Consider the following 25,826-nt stretch of genomic DNA (forward strand, 5'->3'; position numbering starts at 1 on the left):
AATTGACATAGAAGGTGTTTTGCCTTTGAATGTAGTATGCAAGGTTTGAATTGCCAAGATATTGTTATCCTACTTTTTTTAGAGGAGAAAAAGAGCTTGTTATTTTTATGGCCAGTCATACTATGCAGCAGGAACACAAGAGAAGCATGAGTCATCCTTATGCTTTAGGTTCCCACCAAAGGTCAGGAAGTATTTCATCTGTCCTATCCAGCAGCAGAGCTTATTTCCCTTAGAATGTGCTTTCCTCCTTGCTCAGAAGCAGCATTTGATTTTTCTAGTGCTGAAGGCAAGCTGCCAGACTGATGCACCAACAATGGGAGGGCAACTTCCTTGATAGGCCAGATTGGCTCCAAAAATGCTGAGCCACCCTCTGCCTGGCTGGAATGGGCTTCACATGGTAATAAAAGAAAGCAGCCTGGAAAGGAAATAAGTTGGAGGATGTGGATTGCAAAAAGGGAAGCGTTTTCTGAGTATATGATTTTCAGACCGGTTTCTCCTGCCCCACATCCAGAAGCCATCTCAGTTTGAGTTGTGTATCGTCTCAAAGGGATGAGAAGCTTCAGCTTGTCAAGGGATCTACCCCATTGCCTGTTCAGGGAAATCTCTTCATTCTTTGCATCTTCACCTCTGCTTCCCATCTGAGAAAACAGGGGCTTGGCCTCAGCTGATGCCAGGCATGTGGCAGAGCTAGCACACATGGGAAGGGGCTGACCCATCCCGACAGTAGTACAAGCCCTTGCTTTAGCTTCTGGCCCTCTGCATTATGCCTTGATGTCCGTGTACCACACCAGGATAGTCAGTGTGCCACATTCCCCACTTCCCTCTTTCATCTCATGTGCTTGCCATGCAGCCATACTCGGTGAATCCCTCTCACCCGTCCTCTTGAAAATACTCCTGAGACTGCTAGACAGTCAGACAGTCTGCTTCTAGGTGCTGTATCATTCTTGCATCTAAAGTTAATGAATTCAAAGGTTATGGAACTGTGTCAGCTGAGCCAAGGAAACGTTCAACAGCAGCAGGATCAGGCCTTAAACCTGTTCTGTCAGTTAAAATTAACGTCTAAATCTTGGGTGCAGAATCTGTGGCTGGCAAGAAAGGCAGGAGCACAGCTTGGGGATCTGAGAATTTGCCAGAAGACAGGTATCTCACCTGTGGAGCTGGGGTCAGAATATCCCTAAGGAAGAACATAACTGGGCAATTCTTTTTGTCTGTCTCAGAATAAATTCTTCACAGACTAATTCTTTCCTTCTCTAGCTGCCAAAACGCTCCTTGGCATGCAATACTCCATGCTTTGCAGGCTAGGGATGCAGAGCACACTGTGAGAGCTGTGGATTAGCATTAAGGTTTGCAGTGATTTTTCTTTTTTCTCCCATTAAGCTACTGAGCAGATTCAGAGTGGATGTCTCTGTTACAGGACACTGTGGGATTGCAGTGCCTCTCCCATGGCAGCGCTGAGAAAGCAGAAGCCCGGGACTTCCCAGCGCACTGCAGAGCTGCTTCCCTGAGTGTAGCCTCCAATTTGCAGCCCCAGGTTTTCCGTCCCAGTCCTTTCACAGCCTCTCATCCCTCCCGCTCCAGGTACAGAGCAGACCAAGCAGATTGTCTTTGCTCCTAGCACGGAGCCAGCCTTCGTCACTGTCCCCCAGAACAGCTTTGGGGAGCCCTTCGTACTCAACCCCAACACCTGGTCTCTGGTTGTTGAAGCAGAGGGTGTGCTGCTGGTAAGGACCAGCCCCTGTGCTCCATACACCACAGGGGGCTTCAGCAGCTCCTTGGGGGCAAGTGTCCCAAACGTAACCAACTCTCCTGTCTCTCCTCCTAGGACTATCTGGTTTTGCTGCCCAGCTCATACTATGAAGCACCAATACTGCAGCTAAAGGTTACAGAGCCATGTACCTACCAGCCAGCCCCTGAACAAGCCACCCAGAAGTAAGGATCTCCATGTCTTCATGCTGTGTGGGACCTACTCAGCTCTGCTTGGCCTGGGGTTAAAAAATATTTACAGTCCACACGCTGTGAGGGTCTGGATGCAGTAAACTGTTTGGTGGAGCACTTTGCTGTCATTCATAAAGCTTGCCGAACCTGGAAAGCTAACACATAGATCTCCTCATCCATGGCACAGGCAGTCTGTGTGTTCTCAAGGACTCTGGAGGACCAACTCACCCAGTAAGACCATAGCGCTCTCCTCTGCTAGGCCGGGTTCCCAGTGCCAGGTGGGAACTGTATGCCAATCAATAGCTCTGGAAAATGGCTACAATGAGTTAGGTCTTTCTGGACTATTTAAAATGGATGGGTGGAGTCTGCTAGTGCTTAGAGCATCTCTGCATCTGTTTGCTCTGTGCAGGACCTCTCTGTCCATGTCGGCAAGAAGGCTGGTTGGGTTCTGGGCACCAGTTGTCCCCTCCACTGTAGCAGTGGTCCCCAGCATAAAGCACACTGCAAGAGGAGAAGCTTTTTGTTGTTACTGCCCTCACTGGTCCTATAATATTATTCTCATTGAACTCATTGTTCCACACTAACCAGAGGTGCTCCTTTGGGCAGTGGAGCCCTCATGTTAAACCAAAGCCTTTTGCAAATCTTGCTGGGATCAAGCTGCTTGGGTGCTTTTGACTCTTAAAATTGTGATGTAACAACTGTACTTTGCAATTCTTTTCTTAATGTTTTTAGCTGCCTCTTGTATAAGTACCTGTCTGTGGACAGCTTCCCTGCTGTGTCAGGGGTGGATGCGGTGTGCAGGCTGGACAACCGGTTACCCAGATTGTGTCCCACAGAGCAGCTCACCCCCTCCCATCCCCGGATGGCAACATGCAGCGGTAGTGATGTGAGTGGCACTTCTGTTTCATCCCTCGCATGGGCACTGCAGCACTCATCCCTCTGCTCCCACCATCTGGTGCTTTAGATGCACCCGGGCAGGTTACCAGGAGGGCTTTGACCCGTGAACACCCCACTGTTGCCCCTGAGCCTTGCAGCTGTGTGCTTGCATGCCCTATTGTTCAAGGCACATGCAAAGGGTTTGCAAGGATGTGGTAAGAGTTGTCCCATTGTCCCCTCAGCTGCAGACGAGGCTGGTTTGTAACGCGGGCATCCTGCACTTGCTCACTTCATGGAGTGGGACAGGAGACCCTCACTCAGTCACCTCTCTGTCCTCCAGGTGGAAGTCCAGCTGTCCCTGCCTATTGCTCAGCCTGGGAAATACGTGCTGGTGGTGGAGTACGCCAACACCAATGCTTTGCAGATGGTGGGCATTGCTGTGACCTCACCGCACTTAGCCATGCAGCAGGGCACGTTCATCTTCTACCCCTGTGTCTACAGGTATGGTGAGATGGAGAAAGGGTTCGGTCGTCCTCTGACATGGCAAAGACAGGCTGCCCCTACTTGAGCTTCTTCTGCTTTATCACATGAACAAAGCAATGCCCTAGTGTTGTACATCTAGGCTGTGTATATCCAAACTCCTCCTAGCTGGACATGGATTTTAGTGACTGGCCATCCCTGGGAAATACGTACCTGTGCCAGCATAGTGCTCCAATGCCTCTGCCAGGAGATAATCTGTTGCTTCCATTTGCTGCTAGCTACCTTGGTAGGGGCCTTGATGGAGGGAATGGCCTACAGGCAGGTTTATTGGAGCTGTTGGTGCAAGTCAGACCCTGTCCTGTGCTGTAGAAGTGTCCGACTTCAGACTGCAACCTTTGCAATAGGAAACAAATGTCTGGGGTGTCCTTGGGAAACTTAACTCTTCTGACTTGCCAGAAAAGACGTGAAAAGATTTGCAGGGACTTTGTGTAAATACCTTCAGGACATATAGCCGGCAAGACAAGAAATGGGTCATGACCTTACTCAAGGCTGGCTTCAAAATCTGTGTTTCTCTTACAGTTTCCTTTGTCGAGGGATTGCTGTGGATTCCCAGAGCCGTATGGCAATTTTTGAACTTACCTCAGAGGCCACCATTCGCTTCACCTCTGATCTGGCTGACTTCTTCCTGGTAAGGCTCCCCACAAGGGCAGCTCTGCTGGCTGGTTGCAAGGAGGAGAGGCTGGAGTGGTGCCTAGACTGCAGAGGGGTTTTCTAATTTCTTTGGACTAGATGTTAGAACTTAGTCGATGTCATGAGCAGTCCAGGGTGGAGAATGTGTTCAGTGGTGTGTTTTGAAGTAGAACATGGGACTGGGATTTGGGACACAGTGAGAAGTTGCTCTTTGCAGAGGGAGCTCTGCAGCGTTGTGGCAGTGCCTCTTCCTGTTTTACCTTGAAGGCATTCACAGTTGCTTAGCCAAAGACAGAAGAATCCCATAACTATGTGGAGCTCCTAAATGCCTTAGGGCTTGTGCCAAGGAAGAAGGGGCAGTAAAGAGAGGCGTTGACCTGCCATGCATTAGCTGAAGTGTCTGATAAGGAGGTATTTTGTGTGGTCAGCCTGATTGCTGGTAGGCACAGAAACAGCTGCAGGCTCCCAGTGGCAGAGGTTGTCATGTAACCAAGCGTCTCTCTTTCACATACGGCAGCACAAAGTGTACCTCATACCCGCTGCACAGTTCACCATGGAGTTCATAGAGCCAAGGGTGCATTGCATCAGCGTCCATGGCATGTTCTCATCCAACAGGTAAATATCTTGGGTCCCTCAGGGTTTTAGCATGGATGTCGCTGTTTCCAAAAGCAGTTGCTTCCCCCCCTTCCCACAGGTTTGGAGCCTTTTGAGTTCTTGACACAGTAGAAAGAAATCTCTGGCTGAGGTGAAGTGCCTTGCCTGTGTCCACCGTGCAGGCAGCAATGGAGTAAGGACTGGAAGTCAGGCTGCTGGTCCTTTATCTGAACACCCCACTGCCTCCTGTGGCAGTCCAAGTGTCATCCTGAATAAAAGGCTTTCCTGTGCTTGCTCACACACAGTGAGAGACGTTTGCTGTATCCCAATTTTTGATGCTGCTTTGGATAAATATTTGCACAGGAATTAGCCTGCACAATGTTCCTGTTCCTCCTGAGCCCAGATCTGAGAGCCACAGGGGTCCCGGTAGAAAGCTCTCCCTTGACAGGCACACTTTGTAATCTGCTAGGTGTTGCAGGGTGTGCTTCTCCTGCCAGGACTCCATAGTATCTCTCTGTCCTTGGAGGTCTTACATCCTGTTTTGTCCCTGTTTTGCAGCAGCTCCTGTGTTCCCTCAAGGTTCCTGAAGCTTTCTCAGTCAATCATTTTGGAGGGGGCTCAGGCTCTGCCCATTGCCCCTGATGTCCCCCTGGCTCAGGCTGTTCATGTGGCCTCAGCTGGGGTCCCAGTAGAGCCTGCGCCTCGGCCTCCCACGGCGATGGACCCCACTGCAGAGCTCATCCTCCTGCAACCACCACAGGTAGCGGCATGGGTGTGGGTTGGGACAGTTTGCTGGTGCTGTGACACTGGACACCTGGGGCAGGGAGAAGTTTTCCTTCTCTATTGAGTAGTTTCAGCAATTAGCAATTGGCATTTTCAGAATTTAATCTGGACTTTAAACTTGTTCCTGAGGACTCTCCTGTCTTAGCTCCATCTAACCCTGCTTGGTTCTCCAGAAAAGCTTTGCAGGTGGCACCTGCAAAGTTAGAGGGGGGAGTGTTGAGGCACTGGGGGTTGATTTGCCAAAAGTCTCAAGACGCGACAGTCATGCAGTAAGAGTAAAAATTTGTGCAATAAGAAAAAAATATCCCAGCTGTGAGTACAGGCGTCAGATGTCGGGTTTTGTCTCTTTGTTCTTCTGTTTTGGGCCAGGCTGCTGTTGTGTTTAACAGCCGGATCCAGACACTGGGACGCTATGCTTTCATCCTACACTACTACCAGCCCAACCACCCCACCTTCCCTGTGGAAGTGTTAATCAACGGTGGGCGCATCTGGCAAGGTGAGAAGAGTGGGGATCTGGGGGAAGTTATTGGCTGGCAGAAGCCCTGGGAAGTGTTTCATACCGGAGGATAACCGCAGGTTCTGCAAGGATCGCAACGATGAAGCGAGACCGACTCCTCTCTTCCAAATTGGGAGGGTGTAATGGGGACTGCAAGGCAAATGTGGGACCAATACATTTGTTGTCTTTTCAGGTCAGACCAATGCTAATTTCTGCCCACATGGCTATGGATGCCGGAGCCTGGTACTTTCTGAAGACCAGATTATCCTGGATATTACTGATAATGATCTGACTGTGGTTGTTCGAGTGCCAGAGGGCAAGCAGCTGTGGCTGGTGAGCCTCTCTCCGGGAAGCTCCCAGGGCATGCTAGACCAGGCTCCAGCAGGGGTGGAGCTTGTCCTTGGATTTTTGTCACTGTGTGATTGCAGGAAAGTTTCCCAATTTTGAGTTTCTGAACTACCCGAGAAAGTTGCAATCTCTAAGCTCAGTGGTATAGAACTGAGGGCAGAATTCATAGACAGCATCTGTATATGACAGTTATCCTTCAGTGTGTCATTTTGATACCAAAACAAGGCAGAAATTGAAGCTGTTGCTTTGCATACGTAGCTTGTGATAATCCAGAATAAACCTTATTCCTGCCCCAGCAATATTTTGCACCTGCATTGCATTGTTTGTCCAGGCAGGTCTTATCATGGGAGCAGGAAGCACTTGTTATCCTCAGGCAACCGGACTAGCACATTGACCAAAATTTGGATAAATGGCTGAAAGACAGAACTGGAACCCAGGTGCCTTCATGTCTAGAAGTTTAAGATGACAGTGGCTGCCTGCCTCTCTGCTGAAACACAGCCAATGCTGCCCTTTCGGGGTATTCTGCCTTTTTTAACTCCAGTGAGTGTGGGCTGCTCCCAATAGAGAGGTGACCCCTGGTCTGTCCAGTACTTGGGTACTTCGTGTGTCATGTTCTGTCCCAGCAAGTGATGAGCTGATGAGAAGTGAAGGGTGCATTTGGACTTCTGAGAGAGCTAGTTTGAACTGCATCTGGCTCAGCTAAAGAGCTTGGCTCACCCATCTTGTCCTTGCTTTGCAGGATTACATCCTTGTGGTGCCTGAGGACAGCTATAGCTCTCAGTACCTGCAGGAGGAACCCCTGGACAAATCCTATGATTTCATCAGCAGCTGTGGCATCAACAGCTTCTACATCAAGTGAGACACTTGGCTTTGGGTGGCTGCTTTGCTGTCCATGGGCTGCACACTCCTCAGGGAGCAAAAACCCCATTCCCTTCATGTATGGCAGGGGAGGGATCTGATTAAGGCTTTCCTTATCTAATGACCAAGCCTGTGAGTATTTGGGGGGATCTCAGCGTCTTGGGGTAATCCCTCCCACTAACTCAGTACCCATTGCTGCAGGATATCCTGCTGGATTTTGGGGGGGGGGGGGGGAGGCTGGAGGGGTTTACAGCACAGTGACTCCTCCTGCCTTCCCCTGCAGCCCCAGCACATCATCAAGGTTCTGCCGTGACTCTGCCATCTCCCTCTCCCTCTTCTACAACAACGGGGCGCAGCCGTGCCGATGCCACGAGGCAGGCGCAAGGAGCAGCCAGTGTGAGCCCTTCGGCGGGCAGTGTCCCTGCAAGTCCAACGTCATCGGGCGAGAGTGCTCCCGCTGTGCCACTGGCTACTGGGGCTTCCCCAACTGTAGGCGTGAGTTGTCCCATCTCCCGCTCTGCATTCCCAGCACTTGCTGGTTTGCCTCCTACAGGGCTGAGGCTGGCTTGGGAAATGGTTGCATTTTCCAGCCCTGTAATGGCTCTGCTTACATGAAAACAGCCCGGCTGCCTGCAGAGCAGTTGAGCTCTGCATCTGTTGCCTTGTGCTCTCCTTGGGCTGCCTGGGTCTTGCTCCCCAAAACACAGTCCCTTTTCTGCCCCTTCCAGCCTGTGACTGTGGGACACGTCTCTGCGACGAAGTGACAGGGCAGTGCATCTGCCCTCCGCACACCCTGAAGCCAGAGTGTGTTGTCTGCGAGCCCCAGACCTTCGGCTGCCACCCCCTCATCGGCTGCGAGGACTGCAATTGCTCTCGGCCCGGCGTGCAGGAGCTGACGGAGCCAGGTTGCGATGTGGACAGCGGGCAGTGCAGGTGAGGGAGCCCTGTCCTGGCACTGGGCACACCTAGCAGCATCCCTGGTCCCTGCTGGAGTGAGGGGACATGTCAGCAGGCTGCAGGGAGGAAACATGCAGGATGGGGAAATCCTCATTGTCATTGTGTCAGTGCCAGCGTGGGTGAAGCTCTGAAAGCCCAGCAGCTCTGAGGTTTCTAAAGCTGCAGCTCTTGTGTCCCACAGGTGCAAGCCCAATATCATCGGGCGACAGTGTGACCTCTGTGCCCCTGGCTACTACCACTACCCTAACTGCCGGCGGTGTGACTGTCACCAGGCTGGCACCGAAGCAAGTGTGTGTGACCCGGTCACAGGACAGTGTCACTGCAAGGTCAGTCCTTTGATGCCTTCACGTGGTGTGTTTCTCCTTGGCTCAACTCTCCTGCTCTGGCTGTGGGTGTCTGGTGTGCTGGGAGGGAGCAGGGCTGGAGAAGGAGAGTGCCTGTGTGCCTGAGCAGCAGCCAGCCTGCCCCATGTGGTGGTGGGTTCAGAGCACCCTGAAAGACTCCTTCTCCCCATCTTTCCTGGACACGAAGGCTTACTCTTTGGGCTGTCACCGGGGAGATGGGCAGTCTGAGTCCAGCCCCGTGTCAGAGCCCATTGCAGGTAAAGCTGCCAGCCTTGTTGACTACTTCTGCTCCTGCACGAGAGCACGGTAACACAAACTTCTGCTGAGCTGCCTGCTCCATCCCCTTTGCAGGGCTCACAAGTGCTTTCTCCAGGTGAATTTAATGTTTGATGGGTGCTGTGCATGCAAACCTGTTCAAGGACTGCTTAATCATCTTTCAGCATCACATCATTGTGCTTTGATCAGTCGGACAGCTGTCTCTGTCCTCCACTAAGGCCTCATGGGAAGCTGCTGACGCCGTTGAGCTTTGCTTGTCTTCCAGGAAAATGTGGAGGGCCCGAGGTGTGACCAGTGCCGCCTGGGGACATTTTCTTTGGATGCCAGCAACCCCAAGGGCTGCACCAAGTGTTTCTGCTTTGGTGCGACCGATCGCTGCCGCAGTGCTGAGAAGCACCGAGCTGAGGTGAGAGGGGCCAGGGGCCACCAGAGCCTGCAGTTCATTTGTGTTCCCATCCACCTGGCTCCCTGCTGCCCTTGGGTCTCCATCCGGCATTAATCCTACCCCTCTGGAAGATACACTGTGAGGAGGGTTATCTTTGTCTCCTTGTGCCCGTCTTCCACTTCCAGCCCCTTTTCCTGATCTCTGGGGTGGAAAGTCTTGGCATGGGGGGACTGTGCCAGGTGGGAGGCAGGGGTGGTGCTCAGTTTTCCAGTGGCTTCATCAGGATGTGTGTGAGGTCGTGAGCCTGTTACCATCCTTTCTGCTGCTCTGGGACTTGCTCTTCTGTAGCTTCACTGGAAGCTCTACGGTTGCTCTTCTCCCACAGTTTGTTGACATGAATGGGTGGCTTTTGTTGAGCACCGACCGCCAGGAAGTGCCGACGACTCTGAGCCTGCAGGATCAGCTCCTCCATGCTGATCTCAAGAACCTCCCAGATGCCTACCAGGAGCTCTACTGGGTTGCACCCAGCTCCTACCTTGGAGACCAGGTAAGAGCCCGGTAGCAGCTGGACAAGCAGTCATGCACATCCCTGACCCACCAAAATGTGTGCCAGCAGCATGCCTGACATGCAAGCACAATGTGCAGGCATTGCTCGCACTGCAGTTGAACATGCTCAGCTCTGGCCTTATCTCAGTGGTGTGAACTTGCAGCGACATATGTAATTTGCCTCTCCCTTAGGTTTCCTCCTATGGTGGGCACCTGCGATATGAGCTGCACTCCGACCCGCGGAGGGGTGACGTGTTCATTCCCATGGAGTCCCGCCCAGATGTGATCCTGAAGGTGCAGCCTAAGGAATCCCCTGGTGCCCCCTGCTAACACATGAGCAGGATGAGGCAGTGACCGACACCTTCCTTGCTTTTCCCAGGGAAATCAGATGAGCATCATGTTTCTGGAAGGCACCTACCCATCCCCAGGGGAGGTACATGAAGGCCAGCTGCAGCTGGTGGAGGTGAGTTTGCACACACAAGTGTGTACCAAGTGAAGTGCTCAGATGCTACTAAAAGGACAAGACTAGCATGTAGGCAGAAGGGATAATTGCTTTGAGCTCAGTATTTTAGGTGCTGTTTATTGCAGCAGAACTGGCTGTGAAGAGCCAGGACTGTTTCACTTGTGCAAAGGGGAAGCATCCCAGCAGCAGGGTTGTGAAGGCTGGGCTGGATGTTCAGGTGCCTGTGCTTCCTGCCAGTAATGTCAGGTTTTCTCCCACTAGGGTAACTTCAGGCACACAGAGACGCACAACCCTGTGTCTAGAGAAGAGCTCATGATGGTGCTGGCAAACCTGGAACAACTGCAGATCCGGGCACTCTTCTCCCAGCTGTCTTCATCCGTGTCCCTGCGCCGCGTGGTTCTGGAGATGACAACAGATACGGCTACGGGCATCCGTGCCAGCAATGTGGAGCTGTGCTTTTGCCCTGCTAACTACCAGGGGGACTCCTGCCAGGTAAGGGTGAAAGCAGACATGCTGCTCCAGGCAGAGGGGCATCAAACAGTCATGTTTTGGGTCTTGGCAACATCTTGTGCTTGGTGTGGGTGGCAGCCACGGGGTTTGGATGTTTGTGCAAAGCAGTGGTGCCAGAGTGCCAGTTTCCAAGCTGACCCCTGCGGGCTTCAGTTGAAATTAGAGCTCAGGATCGTGCAGGAGGAACATCTCCCAGGCTGCACCGTGACAGCCCACTTCCAGCTCCCCTTCCACCACAACACAATACACCTGGGAGAGGTGCACTGGCTCTATCTGCTGTCTTGGAAGAGACATGATGGGGAAATTGTTCAGGTGTTGCAGACCAAAATTACGTGCATGCAGTACCTTGAAATACATCCCTCTGCCTGGCCAATTATCTCCTAGTGATGAGGAGCAGGAAAGCTGCACTGAAAAGTCTTCATTGTTGCTTTTAATCTCTTCTTCGTCAGTTCAACCCTGTGGGAATTCTGTCATGGGAATTAAATTAGTTTCTGTGCTTTGTCTGAATGTATCGGGCTATTTTTCAGATATTCATCTTTTTCTCCTTCCTCAGGAATGTGCTCCCGGTTACTACAGGGACACCAAGGGGCTCTTTCTGGGAAAATGCATCCCATGTCATTGCAATGGCCACTCAGATCAGTGCCTGCCAGGCTCTGGGATATGCCTTGTAAGTAAATCGCAAAGCAGCATGATATTTTGGAGTTATAAGGTCTGTAGCACGTGATTAAGAAGCTCTTCACATACTACATGAGCTGGAAGGACTGTGCCTGAATTGGAGCATTAGCTGCATGTGCTGTTTCAGAGGTGGTCCTGCTCAGGGTTGGCTTAGGGTGCGAGACAGTTCTGGGAAAGAGGAAGGGTCGATGCGTCCAGATAGGTGGTGGGGAATTCTTTGTGCAACCCACCATTTCTTGCTGTCAGTGCTGAGCCCACAGCCTGCCTTTTCCCCTGCAGAACTGCCAGCACAACACAGAAGGAGACCACTGTGAGCGATGCAAGGATGGCTACATGGGCAGCCACTCTGCTGAAGAACCCCTGCAGTGTGTTGGATGTCCATGCCCTCTGTCAGTTGCCTCCAACAAGTAAGCACCCTCAGATGGGATGGCCTGTTTAACCACTGGGAACCATGCTGTGCCACATCGGGGCACTGGCAGGTGTCCCAACGCCAGCCTTGTCTGTGGCCCCAAACCATGTCCATGGCCTCTTATCCAAGGTCCCAGCAGCCCACACTGAGTGATCAGCTCCCCTGGGACCACATCAGGGGTAACTACACCTTCCTGTTTACCTTTTACCGTTTCAGTTTTGCTGTCGGTTGTGTTCACAAGGGCTCCAACATGCAGTGCCTCTGCAAACCTGGCTACACTGGACCCAACTGTGAGCGGTAAGGGTGATGGCACGCGTGTGTCTGGGGCCTCAGACACACTAATCCCATGCAGCCACTGCTGTGGCAGAAGATAAATTATCCTAGTAAAGGCTGCAGAGGAAACGGTTGGGTCTGACCCCAGCGTGCTTTTTTCTGGCAGCATTTCTTTCGATCCTTTTCAGCTTGCACATGCCCTATTGCTGTCTCCGCTGCTGAAATACTGTTACCATGGGTGTATTACTTAGCTGTGCTTTGCCTTGACTTGCAGTCTGTGATAAAGGCACCTTTCTGTTATATTGTGCGGCAAAACAGAAAGTGCTTTGAGATCCCTCGAGGCTGCAGCCATTACAAGTGTTGGATGCTCGCACTGTTATAATTGTACAACTCAAGCACGGTGCAAGCGTGAGCTGTGGGGATCTCCTGATGCCCTGACTGTTTTAACTTGCTGTATTTCTCCAGTTGTGCCCCAGGGTACTATGGCAATCCCTTGGTGATCGGCAGCTCATGCCAGCCCTGTGACTGCAGCGGGAATACCGATCCTAACATGCTGTTCAGCAGCTGCGACTCCCTGACAGGCGCCTGCACGGGGTGCATGCACCACACAGCTGGTGCACGGTGCGAGGTCTGTGCCCCTGGCTACTATGGGGACGCAGTGGCAGCCAAGAACTGCACACGTGAGTGGGCCAGGCAGCAAGCGCTGGGGTGGGGTGGGGTGGGGGGGAAGATGGACAGACTGACTGTGGGTGTGTTTAGTGCCTTAGCCAGGCGGTACATTGCCCCAGTGAGTCACATGCTTGGTTGCACACGTTACAGGCATCCTCTAATGGCGATAATAAGAAAAAAGTTGGTTCCAAAAACCTGCTCTCCAGCATCGCAACTCCCTAACCTCCAATCCACCCCCGAATGCGAGCTGCCAAACCGCACCCAGGCTGGAACACTCTTGCCCCAGACAGCTACTGCAGTGGTGGTACTGGCACTCCCTAGGGATGTGGGTTTGCGCAGCCCACTCCCAGCACTGCTCATCTCCCCCTGAGGAACAGCAGACAAATTACAGCTCACAAAAGGCAGTCTGCCCAGAGCAGGTGTCATGGGACTAAGTTGTCAGGAGAAGCAAATCCAAGAGGAGAGAGGCTCTGTCTTTGCTCTGACTGTGATAGATAAGGGGGAAAATAGGATTTCCTGTTGGGAATAAGGTTTGTGAGCGCCTGAGCAGGCTCTTCAATGTGTAACTAGGTGTATTTTTCCCTGGTAGAGTGCAACTGTTCGCCTTGTGGGACTGACTCATGCCATCCACAAACAGGCCAGTGCTTCTGCAAAACCGGAGTGACAGGCCAGCACTGTGACCGCTGCGAGGTAAGGGCCACTTGTGTCCTGGGATGGTGCCCGTCCTTGGCGTGGGGATGGGGGACAGCTCCCTCTGTTGTTCCCAGGCCTGTGAGCAGAGTGGTGCTGGCAGCCGGGTGGGTAAGGCTGGATTTGCATGATCTGCTAATACATGGCAAAAGCCTATTAAAGATCTGGCAGCCAGCGATGGAAGCAGCATTCAGCTGCAGCCTGAGCAGTAATGTGGTATCCTTTGGGAAACTGCAATAAACCCCATTTTCCTGTGTGCATGCAGCATAGGCATTGCAGGGTGGGGGCAGGTTTGTAGGGCGGTGCTGTGGTGTGTGTGGGTCCTTGTTGCAGCTCCACATCATTGCCATGTTGATCGGAGTTTTGTGGTGGTTAAAACACTCCTAGAAAGCCAGTCTGAGGTCCCATGTCACCTCAGTGCGCCCCAGGAGGAAGTCATGCGTGCCCTCTTGCTGAACAGAGTGCCCACTGTCCTACTTCTCCCTAGGAGGGATATTATGGCTTTGAGGGATGCTCCGGCTGCCGAAGGTGTGACTGCGATGTTGGTGCTGTGGGGAGCAGCTGCCATGCACAGACTGGCCAGTGCAGCTGCCTGCCCGGCATCAGCGGCTCACGCTGCCAGCAGTGTGCCCCGGGCTACTGGGGCTTCAGCGAGAGCGGCTGTACAAGTGAGTCCTGCTTCCTGGGTGTTGGGGCCTGCGTGTGGAGGAGTGGGACAAGGCATTGATGGCACACGTGCTTGTTGAGTTGTTAAAGGTGGAAAACAACTGGCTGCTGTCTGAGGTCCTGTGCGTGTTGCTAAGTTGCACAGGGAAACCCCAAGCAGTGGCATGTAGATAAGCAGAGGTTTTATTCCACAGCTGGAATAAAACCACTCCTTCCCCTCCCTCTGGGTGGTAACAGCACAAAATAAGGCCACGGGCATTTCTCTGTTATTAAACTTGGCAGAGTGTGAGTGCAGAGGGGGCTCCTGCGACCCACGCACTGGCGAGTGCACTTGCTCCCACGGGCTGACAGGGAAGCAGTGCGACATCTGTGTGCACGAGTATGAGATCCCCGTGGCAAACGGCCCAGACAGCATGAGGTGTGAAGGTCTGTATCCTGTGGTCCTGGGGCAAGAGGTGAGGGAAGCCCCAGGAAAGGGCCTGTGCTGACCGCTCTGTTCCCCTGGCAGTGTGCGACAGCTGTGTCCTGCTTCTGCTGGAGGATCTGCAGAGCATCGAGATGTCCTTCCCCTCCATTCGCAGCCAGCTGGTCAACCTGAACGCCAGCTCCATTGCCTGGGCTCGCCTCCATGGTCTCAACAGCACTATGGCCACTATCGCTGTACGTGGAAGGTTTCACATAACTTTCTGCCCATGTTTCCTGGCCCTTTGACCTGATTTTGTCTCTTGTGGTTGGTGTTTTTTTTTTTTTTCAGAACCAGCTTCGTGAGTACCAGAGAGCCATGAACAAGGTCAGGCAAAGGGCTGATGAGCTGGAGGATGAGAACGTGGACCTCACACAGGACCTGAACGCGCTGCAGCACAAAGTAGGAAATTTCTCCACCTTCCTTTGCTAGAGCATGAGTCCATCCTTTTACCTAGAATGAGGGCTTTGAAGGCTGTGAGGACCCTAGTTCGGGTAGGATGGATCTGCTGCCCAGCCAGCACTAAGCTTGGGTGTCAGGGTCTCTTATTTAGATGCCCAAACTGGATTACCTGTGTTCCTTGAAGGGCTGTTAAACATCTTGTGATATTGATGGTTGTTTCTTGATTTATTATTTGCTTTTGGGGTAGCTCCAACTTTAACCAGTAAAAATGAATTTGTTAAAAATTCATTTATAGAAGGAGCATACAAGGAAGGAACATAAACATCTAGGTCTATCCTGGAGTTATCCATGCTGTAGTAGGGAGAGCCTGTGCCCCGTGAGCAAATGAGTCAACCCTTTTTATTGTAATGATCCTTGGAGGCCTCAGTACAGTAACAGCTTTTACAGGATGCAACCTATATACAGTCTAAAGACATCAGTTGTGTCTTCAGATAAACTGAGCAAGATTTGATTTATAAACTGCCTGCTCCTAATCTAAGGGAGAGGGAAAAGTCTCTACTTGATGACGTACGTCCCCAGACAGTTGCACAAACTGCCTCTGTGTATATGTACATCTACACATGTCTGCTCTCTGAATGGCCACACTGCAGCCCTCCATCTCTTCTTGCGTCCTGGTCAAGACCCAGGTGGGCCTAGCTCCAGGCTATGGGGCTTTTTGTGTGATAGGATTGCAGGACCGTGCTATCCTCTGTGGTCTTAGGACAGTTTCAGGATCCAGAGCCTGTTGCATCAGAGCTGCCTTTATTGCTTGTGCTTCTCTGAAGGCGCTAAGTAAGACCATCCCTGAACGCATTGTAGGTGAGCAGCACAGGGCAGGCTGTTGGAGGAGACATGGTTCAATGGCCTCAGAAGCTGCACACTCCCAAGCCTTAATGTGCCTTTTGGGAACATCTTTCCTGGTGAGAAATTACATAAACAGTAATCTTGTACTTCAGCGAAGCCAGTGTTTTTTTGTTGCAGATGACAATGACTCACAGAGAAGCAAACCGTATTGAGCAGCAGGTGAGAGAGACTTATCAGAGGGGAGATCAGCTCCTGCTAAATATCCGAAGTATTCAGAAGGGTATTGCAGGTAGGTGAAGAAGGGTCTCTGCTTTGTGGTTTTTTTCCTGCTGGGAATGCCATGCTCTTGCTTTCAAACAGCACCAAGTATTGCATCACTTAGAAAAAGCCACAGGGAAAACAAGGGAAATACAAATTAAATTAAAATCCCTGCACAATTCTGGCTTTTATTTTGACTAGTGTTATTGTGAGTCTTAGCTGTTTGGTTAAACACAATCTTTGGAAAAAGCACATTGAACTTGCACAAATGTTATTAAAATGCATAAAACGGGGGCAGACTACACTTACAGCTTCAAGAGACATTTAGCAAATAGGGAGTGACTGGATCTAGGAGTGGAGGTAAAGCCACAAAATGATGCTTGGGCTATGTACCATGAGTTACTGGCAGCAGCCGAGGAGGCAGAAACTTGGGGCAATACATCTGAGTGATCTCAGGCAATTTGGATGCCTGAGTACTCCATGAAAGGTGGCTGCAGTTTGTTGACTGTGATGTAAGAGAGGAAAGATCTCTGGGGATTATGAAGGACCTGGGTTGGTCAATGCTAACAGGGGATCTGGATTTTTCTGCAGACTTGGTGCGGCAGATGGCCAGATTTGGGGTAGCAAATGCCACCACCACCACCACCACTGAGGAGTTTCGGCAGAAGATGGCTGAGGTGGAAAGAATGTTGCGGGAGATGAAGGAGCGCAGTCTGGGCAGCCAGGCAGAGCTGGCAAGGCACGAGCATGAGGAGGCTCAGAAGTGTGAGTCTGGCTCAGTGGCATGGGATAGGGCTGGGTCTAACCCAGATCCTGCTGGGTCTAACCATTCCTGATAGCTTGGCTTGGAGCTCATGTGGATGCTACGCATCATGGACACGTTTGGAGAATGCTGTTAATAAACAGACACACTCACAAGTTTTACAGTAGTTTCAGAGTCCCCCGTGACACTCCAGTGGGGTCATTTGTGGTTCCTTTTCCCTTAAGGAAAATTTTAGAGCAGTTAGTACTAACTGGGTAGTTCTGTTCAATGAACAAAGATTATAACACTTAGAAACACTTAGAATACATCACACCATTATTATGTGATGTATTCACACCACATGTGGATGTGAGTAAGTCACCCCATGTTTCTTCATACTCGCTGTCCCCTAGGGAAGGGGTTCAGAGTAACAACCAGCAGCCCACTACCCACGGTAGCTCTGCTGTCCTGAGGGCATCCTTTGCAGGAGCGAGGGGAGAGAGCACCACTGCATAACCAGGCACGCTGGCACTGCAGGAAGCAAGCCCTTCTGATTAGCAAAACATAACTCAGCAGCTTAAAGCTGGAATTTTCAACTGTTTCTTGCTAGAGATAAGTAATTTTTCACAGTAGGAATAATCAAGCACTGGAACAGGCTTCAGGTGAGGTTTCTCCATCATCCGGAGCATTTCAGGCATGGCTGGATGTCTTTCTGAAAGAGATCCCATCGCTCTCACCAGCACTGGGGGTTTGGAGAAAACCTTGGATGAGATCCTGTGCTATCCAGGCTGAAAGAGGGAGGGAGGGACGGAAGAAGTTCACTTCTGGCCTTGATACCTGCCAAGTGACACCAGAACCAGGCTTTTCCACAGCCAAGCACAGCAAGAGCTCTTTGACACAGGAGGATGAATTAGCAACGGTTCTCGTCTCCTCCATCCTCAGTGCTGCATCAGGTGAAGAGTGAGCTGCATGCCCACTGGGAGTCCAACCAGGACCTGGTGAACAGCATCCGGGACCGGCTGGCTCACCACAGCTCCCAGCTGATGGATCTCCGCGATGCCCTCAACGAGGCTGTGAACAAAACCAGGCAGACAGAGGACTTGAACAGCCTGAACCGAAACAACCTGGAGGAGAGTCAGGTAGACCTTTGCTGGGTGGTCCTGTACTGCTGTGCAGCGAGGGGCAGCCTGCCCCAGCCCTGCTGGTGCCTAACCCCGTGTCTGTCTGTCTAGCAAAAGAGTCGTGAACTCCAAAAGCAGCATGCCCTGGTGCAGGAGACCCTGAGGATGGCCAAGGATTCCCTGGCTCAGGTCTCCGACTTTCTACAGAAGATGGAGAGTGCGAAGGAAGTGAGTGACAGAGGTGCTTTGGCCTGGGCAGAGCACGAGGGGGTGGCAGCCCTCAGGAGTGACGTGTGTCCTTGCAGGCATATGAGAAGCTGGCGGCCCTGCTGGATGGGGCGAAGCTGCCCCTGACTGAGCGAGTCAAGAAGTTCTCCCCAGCCAGCAGCAAGATCCCCATCGTGGAGCAGGCGGAGGAGCACGCCCGGCTCCTGGATGAGCTCGCAAGGAACCTGTCCAGGTGAGGCACTGGTCCTGACACTCAGTAGTCAGGCCATCTCCTACAGAGCTGGGGATGGGAAACTGCAGCCCCACACCATGGGAGGGGAACAGCGGGGTGCTATCTCCAAAGTTTTATCCTGGAGAACATGTTGTGATGAGGAGCCCAAAGACATTTGTCTGTGGAGGCATGGGCAACAGCCTAGCCTGAGTGGTCTCTGCAGACTTGATGGCTTCATCTTCCAACACAGCATTATCCAGGGCACAAACCAGGATGGCTTCATCCAGCGGGCGATCGATGCCTCCAATGCCTACGCCAGCATCATTGAAGCTGTGAAAAAAGCCGAGCGAGCAGCCCATGACGCTGATGAGGCAGCCGGCGAGGCTTTGATGGTACGTGCTGTGGGGAGCCCTGTGAGGATGAGCAAAAGCCAGACTCCCTCGACAGTCCTCCAGCTTTTCACACCCACACGTAGGCCTCTGCTGCCCCTTCCCTCTGACACGAGCACTTTGCTCTGTGCCAGAGAGCAGAGCTGCTGCCACAGCTTGGGCTGGAAGCTGGGCATTTGGGTCTCTCCATCATGCCCCAGCAGCACACCTCACTGTAGTTGTCTGAACAAGCATTTCTGTGTGTGGTCAGGCCCAGACATTTGAATTTCTTTTCAGACTCCCAGGCAACACATGTTTGTTTTACAGAGCGTCATATCAGAAAATCTTGGGGCCATCTCCAAAGAGCTGAAGAGGAACAGCAGCAACCTGGAGGAGGCTGTGAGGAGAGAGCAGAGAAAACTCAACGAGGGTGAGGGATGCTCCATGGAGGGTGTGATGTCCTTCAGGCTGGACTGAGATCCAACACACAACATACACATTTCTTTAATTGTAGTTGTTAAAGGCACTCTGCAGATGGCAAAGGACAAGCTAGCTGACCTCCGTGTGAAGAAGGAGCAGCTCCTGAGCCAGCTCCAGTCTGTGCAGAACATGCTGGGCAGGGACCAAGGTTTGTTCTGTGGTAGCTAGACTGGTTCTTTCTGCTCCCTTCCTCATGCCCAGGCTCTAACCCAAGGGTGCTCCCTCCCTGCTCCTGTCATCCCAAAGATTTTTCTCCTTTCTTTCCAGAGGACACAAAAGAGATGATTCAGAATGCCAAAGCAGCAGCTGCAGAGGCCAATGAAACAGCTGCAAGAGTGGAAGATACCCTGAGCTCTATGAAGAAGAATTTGGATGAGTGGAAAGAGCAGTACGGAGACCTTCGAAATGAAGACCTGAACCAGGCAGTCCAGGATGCCAGGAAATCTGGTGTGTGCTGAGCCTGCTGGGCTGCCAGGGCTGTCTGGCACGAGCCAGTGCATGGACAAATGACCCCAGAGAGCTCTGTGCTTTTGGAAGCTGTGCTTTGCAGCTTCAGGTCAAGAGTAGAGGGAGGTAGCAGCCAATAGTGGGTACTCTAAGTCTTGGCCCTTTATTTTTTTTTCCTCTCCCTGCAGCATCTATATCACCTGTACCTTTACTGCAGGATACTGCATTCACTAGAGCGTTTTCACAAGCCCCCATCAAGGCTGCTAGATTTAGGGGATTATTCTGTGACTGTGCTCCCAGCTGCTGCTTTGACTTGCATGTCTCAAAACTGCCTGAGCTTCACATCTCCCTTCGTCACCAACCTTCAAAAACCCTGTCTCCTCTCCAACCCCAGTGTCCAGCCTGGAAAGCACCATCCCGCTGCTCCTGGGGAAGCTGAGCAGCCTGGAGAACAGGAGGAATAAAAATGCCACCGTGTCAGAGAACATTGTGCGGATCCGACAGCTCATCATGCAGGCGAGGAACGCTGCCAGCAAGGTAGTCTCGTGGGAGGGTGAGGGCTGTGCACAGGGTGCTGGGGGCCTGGGGTGAATTTGGGCTTAGCTGAGAGCAGCATGAGAATGGGAGGGGTATCTGGAAGAACTCTGGGGCCACCAGGCAGGGTCCCTTTCTCATTGGAAGCTTCCAGAAAATGCTTTGATGTGGTAGAGCTGGCAGGGATGAGACAGGCAGCAACAGTGGTGGTTTCAGTGCCGTGGGGCTGGATTTCTCTCCCTCCAGGTGAAAGTCCCCATGAAGTTCAACGGCAGCTCAGGTGTGCAGGTCCGGATGCCCAGCAACCTGCAGGATTTGGCAGCCTATACATCCCTCAAATTCTACATCCAAAACCCTGAGCCCAGGAGCCGGCAGCGACGGCAGGATGGGGCAGAGGAGGGGCGGTTCGTGTTGTACCTGGGCAGCCGAGAGGTGAGACGGGGCCATGCAGGCAGGACAAGGGCAGTGGGAGACTATGTTGGTAGCATCAATGTTGGGGGATCGCGCCTGGTTGTCTTCCCCTTGCCCTGTCCCTGAGTGTCTTTGTGGGAACACGAACAGGCCCTGGATGCAGCTGTCAGCCTGGCCGGAGGTGGATGGGGTGTGGAACGGAGGATGTTTGGCCAGCGCAGCCTTTGGGAGCATCAGGGAGAGCATCACTTGGTGCTCCCGCCTGTCTCAAATGCCAGCATGTGACACTGTCTCTCCCTGCGTTCAGGCCGTGGGAGACTACCTGGGCATCGTGCTCAAGGACCGCAAAGTGCAGTGGGTCTACAAACTGGGCGATGAGGAGCCAGCCTCCCTAACCGTTGACGAGGATATTGGAGAGCAGTTTGCCACCATCAGCATCAACAGGTAGGAGACCGATGGGACACATCCTGAGGAAGTTCAGCAGGAGACTGCCCCTACAGTGGATGTGGGTAGTGCTGTGCCCAAGCCTAGACAGGCCACGGGCTTGCAGAAGTGCTGTGGACTCCATCTCCAGTCATCCTTGAATGATCAACATTTGAGGTATCCTTGAGATACCTCAAAAATAATAGCAGGGAGATAGTGTCTTACCAGGTCATGGAAGGTCTAAGAGTGTCTGCAGGAGAGGAAAGGTGAAGCTCATCCTGGAGGGTCCATTCAGCCTTGTGGCAGTGCTGATGACATGAGTGCTGACTCCTTTCAGTGCACTGCTGCTGTGGGGCTCCTCTGTTGGGAGATGCACCCCTTTTTGGTAGAGCTGTGTGGGGAGGCCCTTTGCTCAAGGAGGGCAGAGTTTGCTTCTCTTTGGAAGGTCTCCCCTTGTCTTGACCATCCCTCCTTGCTGCAGGATCCTGCAGTACGGGCACATGTCAGTGATCGTGGAGAGGCAGACGGTGCACGAGACCAAGGGAGACAGTGTGGCCAAGGGGGAGCAGGGGCTGCTCAACCTTGACCCGCGCAACGTGGTCTTCTACGTGGGTGGCTACCCCTCCAGCTTCACGGTGAGACAGGCAGCAGGGAGGGAGGCGCGGTTTTTAGGGGGTATCAGTGATACCTTTGGAGAATCTTGGGGGGGGGAACCCTTGAATTTATGGGGAAGCCAGGATCAAACTTGCAGTAAGTGTCTGGTTTCATTCCCAGCCTCCTCCCACTTTGCGCTATCCCAACTACCGCGGGTGCCTGGAGCTGGACACGCTGAATGAGGAGGTGGTGAGCCTGTACAACTTCCAACGCACCTTCCAGCTGGATACCACCACTGAGAAGCCTTGTGCAAGGTAGGGCACCGCACCCAGGCCAGGGGCAGCTCTGATCCATGGCACTTACCCTGACCCTCAGCAGCCCCAGAGCATGGCGGTTGGCTTTGGAGTGATGCCTTGGGCCTCTTCTTGTGTGGCTCAGGTCCAAGTCCACAGGAGACCCCTGGCTGACGGATGGCTCCTACTTTGATGGCACTGGCTATGCAGAGATCAAGTTTGAGAGCCAGTTTGGCATGACCAAGCGCTTCGAGCAGGAGATCCGAGTGGTCTCCTACAACGGCATCCTCTTCTTCCTGGAGAACCAGGCAGGTGCTTGCTCCCCTGGGGAGCCTTCACCCCTCAGCTGGTGGCCTGGGGTAATCCCAGCCCCACTTGCAGGCATTCCCAGTTCAGGACACTGGGGAGAAGGGGGCTTTGGATCTGGCAGAGCTGCTTTGAGCAGTATTTCTGCACTATTGTTGAAAGCCGCAGGAGGGCTGGAGCTGGACCTCACAGCAGTCACTTGTCTGGTGCTGGAGGGACTCCCCTGAACTTGGAGAGCACCCACGCACAGACCCGCCGAGCTGGGCCAGGGTTCACTGGCCAAGGAGCATTTTCAGCTGGCCGTGCTATCTCTGTGCCCCAGCTGAGCGCTGCTGTTTGTAGATAAATCCCCAATAATTGTGGCAGCAGCATGTGGGGCCACTGGCAGTAGGACCTGCTTCCACCCGTATGAAAGGGCATGTTGGGCTCAGTGCCCCAGCTGCATGCTGGACACCAGGACATGGGGCTGAGCGTCCATCCTGCCTCCCCCAGGGGCAGTTCCTGTGTCTGGCCATCCGGGATGGGAAGCTGGTGCTTTACTATGACTTCAGCACGGGCCTGGAGATGGCAAAACCCAGCAGCAACACCTCCTCCCTCACCATCAGCAGCACCACGAACAAAGCGGTAAGGGGGAACAGCCACCTGCCCAGCTCCCTTGGAGGGCTCCTCATCCAGAGGGTACTGGGGGCACCTGAGCCCTTGTTTTTGGAGGGGGAGAGCTTCAAGAAGTTGACTAGAGCTGTGAACCTCGTGCTGCCCTCTGTGATGGACCTAATTGCTCCAGGCTGGCAGATCATTTTTCTCCTCTGTCTCCAGATCCAGATTTTCCTCCTCAAAATGAACAACAAGAAGCGCATCCTGGTGCGGCTGGAGCGCCTCACCATCTTCATGGTGGAGCAGGAGAACTCCCTGGAGAACGCCGTCTCCTACTACCTGGGTGGTGTGCCCCCAGCTGTGCTTCCCCCCAGGTGGGTCCAGCCCCTGGTGAGGTGGGACAGTCCACATCTTCCCCTCCAGTGTCCCTGGTGGTGGCCCTGGCCCTTTCTCAGCACATCCAAGGCTGCTGGGGCCTGTCTGAAGCTCTGGGGGAAGATGTCCTCTTCCTGCCCATCACCATGAGTTTTTGAGGATGGGACATTTCCATCTCTGGTGAGGGATGAGGTGCCAGTGGGTGTCACTGAGTCATCCTTTGCTGTGCTGGGTGCTCTGGAGCAGCCTTGTGCCTGGGGCACCGGACATACCTGTGGCCATCGTGGGTCCTTCCCAGGCACTCTGGAAGGGCTGTAGGGCCAGATCCTGCCCAGTGCTGGATCCTGCCTGAGGCTGTCCTCATAACACTGCTTATTTCTCCTGCAGCTTGAAAGCACTCTTCCCCACGGGTGGGCCCATCCGGGGCTGCATGAAGGGCTTGAAGGCTCTTGGCAAATACGTCGATCTGAAGCGTATGAGCACTGTTGGCGTGAGCTATGGGTGCACCTCGGACCTCCTGGTAAGCACAAAGCCCTGGCAGCCTGGCCAGCATGCTGGAGAAAGGGTCTGGGAGGGAAATGGAGCACAGGCCCCCCAGGACAGACCCAATCTCCTCTTGTTCACACGAAAACAAACATAAAACCCCAGGTCTTCAGTGCGGAGGGGTCATGGTGAGGTGCTCTGCGTAGTTAGCCATAGCACCAGCCAGGCCCAGTGAGGACCTCAGGCACCTTGGTCATCCTCCCAGCACCCCTGCAACGCCAGGGCCAGGCTTTCACCTCGCTTGCGTGGTGTCCTTCACAGGTGGCTCGCTCTGTCAGCATCCACGGCCATGGCTACCTGACCCTGGCCCTGAAGGATGTGCCAGGGCTGCGGGACTTCTACAGCGGCTTCAGCTTCCAGACGAGCCAGCGCGAGGGGCTGCTCTACCAGCACGCCACCCAGGTGGGCACCCGCAGGCCCCCTGGGTATCCCAGCAGCGGGCAGGAACGTTGGCTCCTGCTCTAGGGGTGGTGCTGCTGCCCCTTGGGAAAGGCGGGGATTTTGGTGGGGCCAGGGGGTGAATCCGCAGGGAGATCTGCGCCCTGAGCTCCTGAAGGGCAGTGGGGAAACGGGCCCTTCCTTGGGGTTCAGCTGCTGAGCAGCAATGGGGTGGTGCTTTCTGCAGGAGGGGATGTGCCAGGTGTCCCTCCAGAGGGGCCAGTTGGCCTTGAACCTGCTGGAAACCAAAGTCACCACTGAAAATGCCTATGCGGATGGCAGGACCCACTACGTGGCCTTCTACAGCGACGCCCACGGGTACGTGTCCTGACAGTGTGTGGGGGTGGGGTGCCCACAGCCACAGGGACCTGCTCAGCCCGTGCTGCTCATCCCCGCAGGCTCCGGCTGTACGTGGACGACGAGCTGCAGGACGCTGCGGCAGGCACTGGGCCCAGCCGGCGGCAGCGACGGCAGGATGGGCGACAGCTCTTCCAGCTCGGGGGTTCGCCGGAGCCAGGTGCACTCAGCAGCCTCACTGGCTGCATTGGGAACGTCTTCGTCAAGCGGTGAGCATCTCCACGCCCCTTCCAGAGAGCGGGGCTCAGCCCCTTCCCGCCTCCCAGCTGGCTCAGTGACCAGGACCTCTTCTCCCTGCATGTAGGATGTCAGAGCCACAGATGGTGGTGGACCTGCAGCAGAATGTGGAGAGCATCAACGTCACCATGAGCTGTCCCTGGGGGGAGCAGCCACAGCAGCTCAGAGTCACTGCGAAGAAGGACAGGCAGAAACCCAAGGTAGCAGCTGCTGCCCAAACTCCTCACATCCTCCTCCTCCGGTTCCCACCACTGCCCCCTCACTGAGCACCTCTGCCCCCTGCCACCCACAGGGGTGCTCCCCACACTCCATTCCCTGGTGCATCTTGTGCAGGTGCTGGGCAAGCCTGCCTCAAAGGACCGCCGCCACGATCGGGATGGGCTCTGCCAGCTGCACCCACAGCCCCGCGCAGCCAGGGGCACCTTCCGCTTCGGCGGCACCCCGAGCAGTCGCTGGGAGTTTGAGGACATCCCACCCTCATTTGGGCAGAGGTGAGGCTCACCCCGTGCCCACCCCACACAAGCTTGTCCGCGGGGACCATCGCTTGGAGAGCAGGTGTTCCCTTGCAGTTGCGGGAGAGCAGGGTGCTCCCGTCGCCCCCTGTCCCTGCAGGTCCCATTTCTCCCTGGAGGTGAAGCTGAACTCCTCCAGCGGGCTGCTCTTCTACGTGGCTGGTGAGCGGGGCACCTTCATGGCTCTCTTTGTCTCCAACGGGCGCTTTGTCTTCTTGGTGGACGTCGGTGGGCACCGGCTGCGCATCCGCAGCAAAGACAAGTACCGTGACCGGCGGTGGCACACAGTGAGTGGGGTCTCGGCAGGACCTGTCCCCTGAGCCACATCGCTCCCCCCTCCCCGGGCCAGTGCCCCTGCAGGGGTTAGCTGGGTGCAGCCCTGCTCAGGGCATCGCTTCCTGATCGCACAGGGGACAGCAAAACCACAGCCAGGGCTGGCTGAACCTCCGAGCTGAGGTCTCCCTTCCCTGCGCATAGCCCTGGGGCTCCTCCTGACCCAGGAAGCCCCCAGCCCTGGCACTGACCTTTGGTCCTTGCAGGTCTTCTTCAGCAGAGACCAGAGCCGAGCCCAGCTGGTCATTGATGGGCTGCGAGCCCAGGATGCTGCAGTGGCCACCACAGGACTCTTTGTGGCCCGGACCCCCTTGTATGTTGGGGGGGTCCTGGCTGGAAAAGCCAAGGCCCACATCCCGGTAAGGGTTTGGTGGTGCCGTGGCATTGCCC

At 53.9% G+C, this 25,826-nt stretch overlaps 1 protein-coding gene across 2 annotated transcripts in view; it reads left to right on the forward strand.

Moving 5' to 3' along the window:
- Positions 1-25,826, forward strand: part of LAMA5 (laminin subunit alpha 5) — a 93,574-nt gene that overhangs the window by 64,531 nt on the left and 3,217 nt on the right. For both annotated transcript variants that reach the window (XM_037403059.1, XM_037403060.1), the window contains exons 24-75: positions 1,579-1,721; positions 1,823-1,929; positions 2,668-2,821; positions 3,152-3,312; positions 3,871-3,979; positions 4,499-4,596; positions 5,134-5,335; positions 5,728-5,854; positions 6,048-6,187; positions 6,942-7,057; positions 7,344-7,555; positions 7,789-7,993; positions 8,199-8,343; positions 8,903-9,043; positions 9,408-9,569; positions 9,761-9,862; positions 9,948-10,031; positions 10,293-10,523; positions 11,095-11,208; positions 11,496-11,623; positions 11,842-11,922; positions 12,364-12,578; positions 13,157-13,257; positions 13,745-13,925; positions 14,206-14,349; positions 14,432-14,583; positions 14,678-14,788; positions 15,809-15,920; positions 16,481-16,654; positions 17,574-17,770; positions 17,864-17,980; positions 18,058-18,212; positions 18,442-18,583; positions 18,887-18,989; positions 19,074-19,187; positions 19,307-19,486; positions 19,881-20,023; positions 20,267-20,452; positions 20,739-20,875; positions 21,336-21,489; positions 21,629-21,762; positions 21,887-22,049; positions 22,540-22,671; positions 22,864-23,015; positions 23,404-23,536; positions 23,821-23,961; positions 24,185-24,315; positions 24,396-24,563; positions 24,659-24,791; positions 24,925-25,082; positions 25,204-25,390; positions 25,643-25,795. In XM_037403059.1, the coding sequence (XP_037258956.1) occupies positions 1,579-1,721; positions 1,823-1,929; positions 2,668-2,821; positions 3,152-3,312; positions 3,871-3,979; positions 4,499-4,596; positions 5,134-5,335; positions 5,728-5,854; positions 6,048-6,187; positions 6,942-7,057; positions 7,344-7,555; positions 7,789-7,993; positions 8,199-8,343; positions 8,903-9,043; positions 9,408-9,569; positions 9,761-9,862; positions 9,948-10,031; positions 10,293-10,523; positions 11,095-11,208; positions 11,496-11,623; positions 11,842-11,922; positions 12,364-12,578; positions 13,157-13,257; positions 13,745-13,925; positions 14,206-14,349; positions 14,432-14,583; positions 14,678-14,788; positions 15,809-15,920; positions 16,481-16,654; positions 17,574-17,770; positions 17,864-17,980; positions 18,058-18,212; positions 18,442-18,583; positions 18,887-18,989; positions 19,074-19,187; positions 19,307-19,486; positions 19,881-20,023; positions 20,267-20,452; positions 20,739-20,875; positions 21,336-21,489; positions 21,629-21,762; positions 21,887-22,049; positions 22,540-22,671; positions 22,864-23,015; positions 23,404-23,536; positions 23,821-23,961; positions 24,185-24,315; positions 24,396-24,563; positions 24,659-24,791; positions 24,925-25,082; positions 25,204-25,390; positions 25,643-25,795 (7,565 nt within the window). The remainder of the gene's footprint in view (positions 1-1,578; positions 1,722-1,822; positions 1,930-2,667; positions 2,822-3,151; positions 3,313-3,870; positions 3,980-4,498; positions 4,597-5,133; positions 5,336-5,727; positions 5,855-6,047; positions 6,188-6,941; positions 7,058-7,343; positions 7,556-7,788; positions 7,994-8,198; positions 8,344-8,902; positions 9,044-9,407; positions 9,570-9,760; positions 9,863-9,947; positions 10,032-10,292; positions 10,524-11,094; positions 11,209-11,495; positions 11,624-11,841; positions 11,923-12,363; positions 12,579-13,156; positions 13,258-13,744; positions 13,926-14,205; positions 14,350-14,431; positions 14,584-14,677; positions 14,789-15,808; positions 15,921-16,480; positions 16,655-17,573; positions 17,771-17,863; positions 17,981-18,057; positions 18,213-18,441; positions 18,584-18,886; positions 18,990-19,073; positions 19,188-19,306; positions 19,487-19,880; positions 20,024-20,266; positions 20,453-20,738; positions 20,876-21,335; positions 21,490-21,628; positions 21,763-21,886; positions 22,050-22,539; positions 22,672-22,863; positions 23,016-23,403; positions 23,537-23,820; positions 23,962-24,184; positions 24,316-24,395; positions 24,564-24,658; positions 24,792-24,924; positions 25,083-25,203; positions 25,391-25,642; positions 25,796-25,826) is intronic.

The sequence above is a fragment of the Falco rusticolus genome, chromosome 10, assembly GCF_015220075.1.
Source record: "Falco rusticolus isolate bFalRus1 chromosome 10, bFalRus1.pri, whole genome shotgun sequence".
In the NCBI taxonomy this organism is placed as follows: domain Eukaryota; kingdom Metazoa; phylum Chordata; class Aves; order Falconiformes; family Falconidae; genus Falco; species Falco rusticolus.